Source organism: Tauraco erythrolophus, chromosome 1, assembly GCF_009769465.1.
Source record: "Tauraco erythrolophus isolate bTauEry1 chromosome 1, bTauEry1.pri, whole genome shotgun sequence".
Lineage (NCBI taxonomy): Eukaryota > Metazoa > Chordata > Aves > Musophagiformes > Musophagidae > Tauraco > Tauraco erythrolophus.
Window position 1 is genome coordinate 105,689,070 of NC_141465.1, and position 11,498 is coordinate 105,700,567.

At 45.8% G+C, this 11,498-nt stretch overlaps 2 protein-coding genes across 3 annotated transcripts; both read left to right on the forward strand.

Annotated features, from left to right (window-relative positions):
- The first annotated feature begins 1,785 nt into the window (after positions 1-1,785).
- Positions 1,786-7,783, forward strand: TRIM13 (tripartite motif containing 13). 2 transcript variants are annotated; one of them, XM_086620771.1, is made up of 2 exons: positions 1,786-1,808; positions 5,432-7,783. In XM_086620771.1, the coding sequence occupies exon 2, from the start codon at positions 5,438-5,440 to the stop codon at positions 6,662-6,664; it is 1,227 nt and encodes a 408-aa protein (XP_086476897.1). In that variant the 5' UTR covers positions 1,786-1,808; positions 5,432-5,437; the 3' UTR covers positions 6,665-7,783. The 2 variants fall into 2 exon arrangements, with proteins under 2 accessions (XP_086476897.1, XP_086476888.1); XM_086620762.1 differs by lacking the exon at positions 1,786-1,808 and adding an exon at positions 2,217-2,243.
- Positions 7,784-7,786: 3 nt separating this feature from the next.
- On the forward strand, positions 7,787-11,498 carry KCNRG (potassium channel regulator). The gene is made up of 2 exons (XM_009990734.2): positions 7,787-8,935; positions 10,850-11,498. The coding sequence occupies exons 1-2, from the start codon at positions 8,358-8,360 to the stop codon at positions 11,100-11,102; spliced, it is 831 nt and encodes a 276-aa protein (XP_009989036.1). The 5' UTR covers positions 7,787-8,357; the 3' UTR covers positions 11,103-11,498.

The following is an 11,498-nucleotide window of genomic DNA, read 5'->3' on the forward strand; positions in this document are numbered from 1 at the left end:
CCTTCTTCATTTATAAGGAGACGGAGTAGGACCAGCCCAAAGAATTAATAGAGAATAAAATGTACTCTAGAAATATATCAGGAAAAAAGTTATATGAGAAATATATGAACTTATAATGAGTGAGGAATCTCAAATGCCATGTTGTTGTTGATGTTTTTAACCATAAAATTGAAGATTAGTAGAATCAGGAAATTCTTGATATAAAATGGCTGCTGGGAAAGCATAGACAAGGAGACTTGGAAAGCACAAATGCACAAGCATTGGGATATCACTTGAATGCAATTTGGGTAGCTGAGGAATGGATTAAGCCATTTCCTCTCAGAAACTACCTGGAATCACTTGCTTTTAATAAACAGCAAAGAAGATGCTGGAGAATTAAGAAGAAACAAGCAGACCGCTGAAGTGCACCTAAAGGTCTTGGTTGCTTTTGTGCAACAACTCTACCTTCTGTGACCATGCTCCCGTAGATGGTGGATGAAATGCCCAAGTGTGTGAGCACTATGAAGGGGATTTTCGAAAATACTTGTCCTTGGTCAAACTGTTCCCGTTGAGTCCAGCCGAGAGGGCAGGCCAGCTTGGCTGGAGGCAGAAGGAGAGAAGACGAGGAAGAGGAAAGCTCTTCCTCTTCTGGCTGCAGTAAATTGGTGAACCACAGCCACTGTTATTGAGTGGCTTTTGAAATCCAGATTCCTAAACAATTGGAAGAAACATGTCAGGTGCATGAGGGAGCTTCATCTGATAGAAATACTGCCTAGCCTCTGACATTACTTGTGTGGGTAGTCCTGAACATGAATAGTCTCCCCTGTGCTGACGAGTGACGTGACTGCAGTGGGTGAGTGAGTAGGGAGTGACAGGGATGCAGGAGGCAGAGTACGTGCTTTTTGGAACAACGTTGTGTTTTGGTGTAACGTTCCACAAAGTCTAACTCGGAAGTAAGTTCAAGCTGGCTTTGATGCAAGAGCTGTTACGTTGACTGAGAACTAACAGAAGGACTGCAAAAAAGATACACATCACAAAGGTTTCCACAATCTCAGCACTTCCAGCCCGTTTCACAGTCCTGTAACTAGAGGGTCCTCCCAGGCGGACACGGGATCCCTCCTGCTCTGTCGGTGTGGGACTAGTCGGTGCTGCTGCAGGAGACCTGCATAGGTTTGACAGGCCGCGTCACTCTCTAACGGATTCGCTAGTAGGAAATGGTACAGCCAGTGCACTACGGCACAAATGAATGCATTTCCATCTTTTTACGAAGCACATAAGGGTATCTGGCTAAAATGATGTGGGGTTTTTTCAATAAGTGCTTTCGGGAGGTGGAAGATGCTCAGCGGGATCGGCACCCAGCAGCGCTCCTTACGCTGTGCAACACGCGCCTGGGAGCTGCAGTCCAAAGTCCAATTTAGCGGAGTGAATAAACACCAGAAACCCGTCAATACCTCGGCGGAGGCTCAGGCAGCCTCCTGTGGGCTGCAGACTTTGGCCACCGGCTTCGACAGGCGCCATCCGCGGAGGACGCCCGTCCCTCTCTCCCGGCAGCCGCGAGGTCTTTCCTCGCCGAGGAGCCGCCGCAGCTGATGCCTTGGGGCCGAACAGGCGGCTGCCGGCCAAGGTGGGTGGGCGCGCCGCGTCCAGGCCGGCGGGCAGCGGCTCCGGGCCGGTCGCTGCTGCGGGCCGGGGCCTGCCCAACCCTCCTTGGCCAAGCGGCGGCGGCGGCGGCGGGGCGCGACGAGGAGGGGCGTGCGGCGGCGCGGCCGGCGGATGGCGGCCCTCGGCATCGCCCGCTGCCGCTGACCGCGCTGCCGCGGCTCGCCGAGGTGAGAGGGGAGCACCGGACCGGGCGCAGGCCCGGGCGGCGGGTGGGGGACGGAAGCGGCGGCCGGCAGCCTCGGGCCCGTAGCGGGGCGGCGGCGGGGGCCGGCCGCGGCGCCGCGCCGGGGGGGGCGGCCGAGGCAGCCCGGGCCCTCCGCCTCCCCCCGGCCTCCCCGCGAGCCCCGGCCCGGGGTAGCGAGCAGCGGGGGCCTGTGGCGGCGCGGGCCGCGCCGGTGGCGGGAGGGGCAGGCCCGGCTGGGCGAGTGAACGCCGCGGCGTTGCGAGGTGGCGGCGCGGCGGGCGGCTGCCGGGGCCGTTGCCGTCGGTCTCGCTCGCAGCCTTCGTCCCGCGTACGCGCCGCTGCCGGTTCATCCTTCGCGGAGCTCAGGGTGACTCCGAGGGCCGCCCTTCGCCGAGCCGCGGTGCCCGACGGAGCGGCGGTGAGCGCCGCGGAGGCCGTGGTGGCCGTGGCCGGCGGCGGGGGGGTGCGGCCGGGCTTGGCGGGAGTGCCCTGGGTGCCGGGGATCCCTCCCTGGCCGGAGAGGGCTTGTAGCCAGAAGCAGTGAGGGGACTCCTGCCTGCACGGAGGGACGAGGGGGTCAGTGGGGGAGTGCGTGTTGGCGCTCGGCGCGTTGTGAAACCGTGTCCGTGAAAATGGTGTTCTTGGGGCCGTAACTGCACTGAACCAGAATTGCTTATTTCTGCAGGCCTTTCTAGCTTCCTGAAGGCTGAACGTGTTGGATCTACCTGGTACTCCGGGAAAAAACTTTGGCAGTGAATTAACAGGTTTAAAGCATGGCCAGTTTCCTCAGCTCTTTTTGGCCGCCTGGATATCTACTGCAGCTGGAGGTCAATCGTTCCATCTTAAAATGTCTACGCTGACCCCATCATTAGGTTGCGGTTCCTACCTACGGGGTGAGCAGAGTAAAGATTATTTACTGCTGGAAGGAGAAGCTTCCATCTCCCTTCCTCCTGCCTTATCTGCGCAGGACACGTTTATGGGCTGATTCAACACACCAGTCTGACAGAAGGCTGGTAGAATTGATCCCGACAAGGACCAGGGTCCTTGCGGAGGAAGGGAGACGAGACCTCTCCTGACTAGCTCAACTGCTTGTGGAAATGCAGCCTGACTCGGTCAAGTTTTATTTAAAATACTTACACAACATTGCAGGAAACTTGTAATTTAAGAGCTGTCTTTTTGTTTTGTTTGAAGCTTGGTGAAATTTCAGTTTTGCTTTCAGCCTGCTGCTGGCTGATAAACCCAACTTCTGTGCTGAGAAGCGTGCTAGATGAATTTCTCTCTGGAGCGTGGGAAAAAACTACTGTGGCTGTTTTTGCGTTTATAGTTTGATTTGTTTTGCCATTCTTCTTCCTAATGATAAAAATGTGCAGGTTGCTCTTTCTGATGGGTGACATCCGCTGGGTTTGGACCCAGAGAGTTTACGTAGCTCAAGTGAAGGAAGAAACCACTATGCCTTTTTGTCTGTGTGCTACGCGTGGGGAATTCTGGGGCCATCCAAACCTGGATCAGAAGTTACACAGAGAAATTCCCAGCAGAGAAGTTGAAATGTTACTGTCATTCCTCACACAAATACCAAGTTGCTAATACAAAGGGATGTTTCAATCCACAGGCAACTTACTCTGAAATTAAAGTCCTAAACAAGACAGAAGTTCAGCTGTCCCAACCTGTCGTACAAGTTTTCAGTATTTTTGGTTTGGTGTTACTGGTGTCGTAAGAGGGAGGGGGGAAAAAGCTTGTAGAATTGCCCGTTTCTTTTTTAAAAATCCTATTTTTTTAATGATGTCATTATAATGGTTTTGAAATTTAGTTATATTTATAAAGTGTAATTATTTAATTGGGTAAGTGGGTTTGGAATGCACCAGGATGGGGTATTTTTGGATCATGAAAACTTTTTGTGTATGTTTTTTGTATTTTTAGAAGCATGAAAGCCTTCAGTGTTTGTCCTGCAATTTTGAGGGAATGTGTTGTAGTAAGCGTTTTCTGCAGTGGTTTGCAGTCCTCACTGTCAGGCATGCACAGCTGCTTTTCCAGCTCCCTAACTAAGAAGTAAAATCCTCCCCGGTAAAGGAGACGGACCAGAGTAAATATTTTCTGCATTGTGAATTTCCGTTTACTAAAAGATGGAGAACTGTCTTTTAGTTTGGTAGTTGGTACCCTCTTAACACCTGACCAAAACTGATCTTTGTGCTGCTATCATGGCTAAAAGCTGTGAGTACAAGTTGGAGAGAGGGAACTATTCATAAAGAGGAAGACTCACGAGTATGGGGGAAAAAAACATCCTCTTCCTTATAAAAGGAGTTTTATTACATATGTGTATGAATACATATTGTATAATATGGAACAACTTTATACCAGGGAAGCATCTTTCTAATTATAGCTCAGAATGGAGTGTTTGAGAGTTTTGGCGAAGACAGACCCACATTGGTCTTTATTAGCTATTTGTTTTCTTAGAGCATGCTGTAAATTGTAAGGCGTCTGCATCTGAGAACTTGGCTTTGGGTGGAGGCACTGGGAGGGTAGTGTGCCGGGTCCCTTCAGTGAGGCTTTCCAGTACAAAGGACTGCATGATAAATCCTCTTCCTTTAGGTCCTGTCCACAAAAACAAATTGTGAAGGCATGCATGCTGTGAGAATGGAATTGGAAACAGAGATTGTGGATGAGTAAAAATGGTCAATGGTTTTGTTTCATGATGAATTATCGAGGATTAAGGGTAACAGAACACTGGAACAGGCTGCCCAGAGAGGTTGTGGAGTCTCCTTCTCTGGAGATGTTCAAAACCCGCCTGGACACGTTCTTGTGTGATCTGATCTAGGTGGTCCTGCTCCGGCAGGGGGATTGGACTAGATGATCCTTTGAGGTCCCTTCCAATCCCTAACATTTTGTGATTCTGTGATTATGGGCAGTTGTTCTTTGAAGAATTTAAATTTGTGCTGAGTAGCTCAACGATAACACATTCACTTGGTTATTTAAGAGTATTGCAGGAGGAAGAGAAAAGCTAACTTTTTAAGTGAGTGGTGACTCCCCTTTGTCTTTGCAGGTAGAGCAGAGAGCCACGTGACATATTCTGTAGCTGAGGAAATTCTGAAGCTGGACTTTTTAAGTCCCCTTTAGTATTGTCTTCTTACAGTAGCAGTGCATGAAGTTTGAAACTGTAAGCTTGGGATGAGTTGAGCAAGCAGATAGTAGACAAATCTTAGCAGGGCGTATCGGCTGGGTGTCTTTGGTGAAAATCCAGTTTCTGGACGTTACATCAGTGAAGAAAGGTGGAAGTCTTGAACTGTTATTATGAGTACATGAGTTATTTTCATTCAAAGTCCTTGCTGGGTTTGGCGAGCCCTCTTTTCCTGCATTTCTAGCTGAGAATCCAAACATGGTTCTGCCCGGACGCCGAGTCGTTCTTCTGCCTGCCATCTGGTGGCCGCCTTCCACAGCTGACTGGACTGGTGGCAGGAACCCAGCGGAGGCTCTGTCTTAAGGATACTTGAGAAAAAAGTAGATCCTTCTCTCATTGAGCTGTGTTTCAGCTGGAGATCGGTTTTTGCATGGTTCCCCTGTTGGAGAAATAAGTTTTGTAAGTTCTGTTACCATCTTTCTTCTCTCTCCTAGGATACGATGGAGCTCCTAGAGGAAGATCTCACCTGTCCCATTTGCTGTAGCCTGTTTGATGATCCTCGTGTCCTGCCCTGTTCGCACAATTTCTGCAGAAAGTGTCTGGAAGGAATTCTTGAGGGAAACGTCCGGAATGTGCTTTGGAGGCTGTCCCCTTTCAAATGCCCCACATGCAGGAAGGAAACTCCTGTTACTGGAGTCAACAGCTTGCAAGTCAACTATTCCCTGAAAGGTATCGTGGAGAAGTATAACAAAATCAAAGTAACTCCAAAAATGCCTGTGTGCAAAGTGCACAGTGGGCAACCCCTTAACATTTTTTGCCAGACAGACATGCAGCTGATCTGTGGGGTTTGTGCCACCCGTGGTGACCATAAAAAGCATGTGTTCTGTTCTATCGAAGAAGCTTATTCCCAGGAGAAGCGGGCTTTTGAAACCCTATTTCAGGGCTTTGAAACTTGGCGCTGTGGAGATGCCCTCTCGCGGCTGGATACCTTAGAAACCAGTAAGAGGAAAGCTCTGCAGATGCTGACCAAAGACTCTGACAAAGTGAAGGAGTTCTTTGAGAAGCTGCAGCACACGCTGGAGCAGAAGCGAAACGAGATTCTCTCTGACTTTGAGACCATGAAGCTTGCTGTGATGCAGGCCTACGATCCGGAAATCAATAAACTGAACACAATTCTGCAAGAGCAACGGATGGCTTTTAACATCGCAGAGGCCTTCAAAGATGTGTCCGAACCCATTATATTTCTGCAACAGATGCAGGAGTTCAGGGAAAAAATCAAGGTGCTCAAAGAAACCCCTTTACCTTGTTCCAGTGTGGACATCAGCCCTACAATGAAGAGCTTTGATACCAGCCAGTGGAATGGAATAAAACTAGTTGATGTGGACAAACTTTCCTTGCCTCAGGAAAACAACACTCTTAAATTCAAGATTCCCTCAGTCTTTTCACGCAGACTGATAGTGACCTCGCTTATTTGCTTGCTTATTCTTGCTGTCACCAGAATGTCCTTTGTGGAGTCAGTCGTCGACAATCTCCAGTGCTGGAAATCTCAATTCTTTACAATTAGCTTGTCCTATTTGGCAGATACTGTGGAGATTGCAGATCATGCAGTCTTCTACTGGGAACAGATGACAGATGGAGCTTCACTTCTAAGAGAAAAGTGTAAAAACTATACGTTGGTAGTGCTGGATAATGTTGCACAGTTTGTGTGCAAATATAAACTGTTGTAAAGTCCCTACTGAAATGTAAGAACTATGAGAGATCTGGTGAAGAAAACACAGAACTTTGTAAAATTAATTGTTTTTTTTAAGACTGTCAGTGAAAACATTGAAAGATTCAAAATGTTTCCAAAGTATTCATACCGTTCACGTAGTTTGAGCACTGATAAACTGGAAGATGAAACGGAGCTTTGGAAACCACATTTGTTTCTGGATTCTTCGTTCAGCGGTGATTATAGGAATATTATTCACTGTAAATCATTTTTCTTACCAAAATATAGGGCCGGACTTTGTACTTAGTTTAATGTTAATGTAATTGTAGAATAAGATAAAAAGTGTCACTTCCTAAAAGATCACAGTTAATTTTTATTGCTATTTTTTCTAACTGGGGAGTGTTTGTAAACAGGAAGAAGAGCGGAGATGGAGAAGAGTGCTGTACTGAGAGGCTTGTTGAGGACTGCCCTTCCACTGCGAAATGCAGAGTGCATCGTTCATGTTCTGGAACCATCTGGGGATGCTACTTCTCACTTGAAACAGAAATACGTGGGGTTTTGGTATAACCAAATGTTGTAATTATCCCGTGCATTCAGGTTACTGTAGATACCAATTATTGTTTACATGTTCTATACAAAAATATATCTTCGGGGCAAGCATAAATTCTAGGGGTAAAGAGAAATCAGTTGAGGCTGGTAAAAGAAGAACAAGTAAACTTCACAGTTTACTTTTCCAGCATCAAATTGTTGGCGTGTCTGAGCTGTCTTGTTAGATCTGTGTTTCTCTGAAGCCAGAGTTTCTTAAAAAGTGGCCTTAACAGTTCTGAGCGGCGAAAGGCAGGGATGGGTCAGCCGCGGGAAGGCAGCTTGCGCTCTAGCCTGGCAAAGGTGGCAGGTAGAGCGGTTTCTCTCCTCTTCCTCTCTGTCTCTCCCAGTCATGATTCCAAGAGCTGGGGAAAATGGTGGGATGGCTCTTTGGAATAGAGTTTGTAATGTGACAGGAGTATGGATGTTGTTAGTGTTTGGAAGTGCTTTAGCGCTGGAACATGTGTCGGCTCTTCTGCTGCTACTGTGGTTTTGTGTACCTTGTTTCAGGAGTGAATTTGAGGTCCCTTCCAATCCCTAACATTCTGTGATTCTGTGATTCTGTGAATTGAATTTTCTGAGTGCATTGACTTGGCTGTAGGATAACAGTAATTTAAAGTGGACTGTAAGCGCGAGTTCACTGAAGCGACCTTCCTGAAGAGCGTACGACACTGAAATATGTTGCTTGAAGCACGTCTAACCTATTCTTGCAGTAGTCCTATGGACAGCCTAGGTAGAATGAAAACATTTAGTTGACATTTCTGGAAAACAGATGTAACACGTGCTGTGCTTTGGGGATATTCCTTGGCCTCTCTTAAGGTTTAGTAAGTTGTGACAGTTGGTTTGTTGTCTTCTAGTAGTCCTTGCAAGCTGTTGGTTTCAAAATTAAAACATGAAATTCCAAGAATCAAAGTTTCCGAGCAACCAAGCCCTGCAAACAAAACTATTGTACATGGTATTTACATCTTTGTTGCCTGGCAGGCCTGTTGCTGCTCCACACCTCGCTCCAAACACTCGCTAAAAGCACCGAATTGTTCTTGCAGCTGCAGGTGCCTTGCAGTTTAGGAAAGATCAAGTCACAAACACTTAGGTCAGAGAGTTACAATTCTTGAGTGGCTGAGATCGCGATGAGTAATCGAGAGGTGGTCGTTCTGAGCGTGGGAGGAATGAGATTTGTAACCCGGGCTTCCACCTTGCAGCAGTTCCCTGAGTCCCGGCTAGCACAGATGTTGAACGATGATGACCGAGAATTTAAACTAGTCAATGGAGAGTTTTTTGTGGACAGAGATGGAACTTTGTTTAGTTACATCATGGACTTCTTGAGGACTCTTCAGGTCTCCTTACCTGCTGATTTCTCAGACTACCAGAGGCTGCAGAGAGAAGCAGAATTCTATGGGCTCTACCCTCTGGCCGACCTCCTGAGCCAGGAACACTTGCTGAAGCCAAGGCTGGAGATCTTGGAAGTGCGCTTTTCTCTCCAAGAGATGCAGGCCTTTTTCCGGATCTTTGGTTCCTGCAGTACCACTGTTGAGACACTAGCTGAACAGATCACCGTGTTTACAGGGCTGCAGTCAGGACAGAGCTGGAACAGCCCTTTTCCTTCTCAGAAACCACTCGTTCCACTTCCTTTGGAAAGACCTTCTCATCACGACATGGTTTTTCAGTGCGGTACTGACTACTCTGCTGGTGACCAGTTTGTGGCCAGGTACCCTCCCTAGTGTGACTTCTCATTGTGGAAATGTCTGTGACTTCTAGTTCATGAAGGACATGCTATGTGCTAGCAAAGCTCATTTTAAAGAAACTGTTGGACAGCTGTCTCAGAGAAGAGAGATATGTTTCCTTCTTTCTGCTGGTTTAATGTTACCTTTTTCTGCTTCTGAAATACTCAGTTTAATTTCTGACCGATTTGCCTGTTCTTCAGCTTTCTAAAATACTGTTTGCAATGGTTGTTTTTTGAGTTCTCTTGGGTCTTTCTCTCTCTCTGCCCTTTCCTCTCCACTTGTTCTCCCAGGCTTTAGAATTTCATGGCATCAGTAACCTTCTAGAAGACTAGAGTAAAAAAAACACAGAGTAAAATGAAGCAAAAGAAACAAAATAAATAAGGAGTGAACTACTGGAGAAGCCTAAAATCTCCACTAGCTCATAGCCCAAAAGACACTCATATGGAAAAAAGGCTATACAGGGTTGAAAACACCAGTAGAACTCAGATTACAGTTCAGGCACTGGAAAGCTTTTGTAGAGCTTTTTACTGGGGGGAGGGAGAAGGGGTAGTTTATTAACTGTATGCTACACAGTGGGTTTTCGTTGAATTCAGAGCCAGTTTCTTTTTTTTTTAATTAAGATTACTGTATATCAGTGACATTTGTGATAGCAGTATCATATTCTAATGACAACTTACATTTTTTTAAACAAGCTTTTGCTGAATATCTCTATTGTATGGAGACACGTTCTTACTGTATAAGAAAATGTAACCTAATTTGCCCTCTGTGGCTGTTAGAACATCTGGAATTTTATGGAGATTTTACTGAAAGAGTTCCAGAAGGATTATTCTCTCTGAATATCTGAATCAACACAGCAATCCTTTGATTATTTTTTAAAATAAAGTCAATTAGGTTTATCTTTCTTCTAGCTTTTCTTAGACAAGCAAGTAGAAGAAAAACTACTTTGCATTTGCAAAGCAACGTACATTTATGTGCCAAACCTTAGTTTTATAATGTATTACTAATTTTAACGGACTAACAATTGGTTGAGTAGCTTATGGCAACTTAAATAGTGGGAAAAATATTCCTGATTCTTTCCTTTATTTTTTCAGACTTGGTAAAAATTTTCCTTTGCAGATCAGTGGAAAAGCTGACCTTGATTAATGAAACAAGTGAAGTTTGATTATGTTGCCTGCTGAATTTCTATTGACTTACTCTTTGTGGTGATGTGGACTCTCTCACCTTTTTTGTGCTTCCCATGAATGTTTGGTGTACTTTCTGTGAACTGTGGAACAGTTTCACCCCTGTCAGCTTGTGTATTTTGTAATAGTATTTTTACCTGACTTCTGTTCCTCGAAATGTCTGGATAGATTCTTAAACTGTACTTTATATCAAGTAAAATCATTTGAGGCAATGTGAAAACGATTTTCATACTTATTACCACAAGACCTGCTGTACGGATGACTTTGCAATAAATGTCACTGTTTGTAGAGAGAGATCCCGTGTAATGAGAAGTGATGCTGTTGGGGTGAATGTGGCTCCACTGTCCTTTCTGTCATTTACTTGTACCTGAAGAACTGTTGCAGCGCTGTATAGAGCATGCCGTTCGCCTCTCCTCCACGAAATGAGATGGGATGGAGGTTATTGCAGCTGTTTCTTCAGAAAGTTTTGGTGTGGGGGTGAAAGTTCTTCCTCTCTAACGTATAACTGGACGAGCTGAGGATTACTGTTCTTACAACAAGGGAAACAGTGAAATTTTCCTCAGAGGAGGAAAAAACATCCAGAACCTTGGTTGCTGCAAACCTGTGCAATTGTGCTGACTTGCACCATCCAAGGACCTGGTTTGTTTCAAAAAAAATTTGATTCCATCCTTCAAGAAGTGATTAAAGTGTGTTGTAACTGCTTTTTTCTTATTTTAGGTACGTTTCCATAAAGCCTGATAATAGAAAGCTGATTAATGGTGCTAATGTGCTGGGCCTGCTGCTTGACACTTTACTCAAAAGTGGATTTCGCCTCATAAGCACCAGGACAGTCTCCCGTGAAGAAAAAGTCGAATGCTACAGTTTTGAAAGGATGAGGAGGCCAGCAGGCCTTGGTGTCACGGTGAACCAGACCCCCGGGAGCTGCCGGACAGCACAGGCAAAGAGAAGCCAAGTGCAGAAAGGGAAATAAAGCCTTTTCCTTTCGTCTTTTGAAGATGGAAGAGGGGTGTGTCAGCACTAGTGGCCTCTTTTGTTGGGTTGTTTGAAACTGCAACTATCGAGGGAAGTAACAAACAAACAATTTTTTTTTTCAAGTATTTGGAAAAAAAAAATGTTTTCCTGCTTTTTACTGCTCTACCCTTTTCAACTCTAAATAAAAGAGCCGCAGATTCACTACTGGTTTTGTGGACCAGATTCCAGCATTTTCAAGGGTTGTTTTTGTTTGTGGCTGAAATTTGTGTTAGGACTCACAAAAAGATCAGCCATTCCTTCCTGAAAATAATTTTTATGTTCTGTGCTAATCTGTAAGTAGATTTTAAATGCCTACTAATACGTGAAAAAGTAACAGCTTGACACAACTGTTGTC

Coding starts and splice junctions, on each gene's coding strand:
- TRIM13 (XM_086620771.1), top strand. CDS start 5,438: ATGGAGCTCCTAGAGGAAGATCTCACCTGTCCCATTTGCTGTAGCCTG.
- KCNRG (XM_009990734.2), top strand. CDS start 8,358: ATGAGTAATCGAGAGGTGGTCGTTCTGAGCGTGGGAGGAATGAGATTT. Junction 8,936..10,849: donor GGTGACCAGTTTGTGGCCAG/GTACCCTCCCTA, acceptor TTCTTATTTTAG/GTACGTTTCCATAAAGCCTG.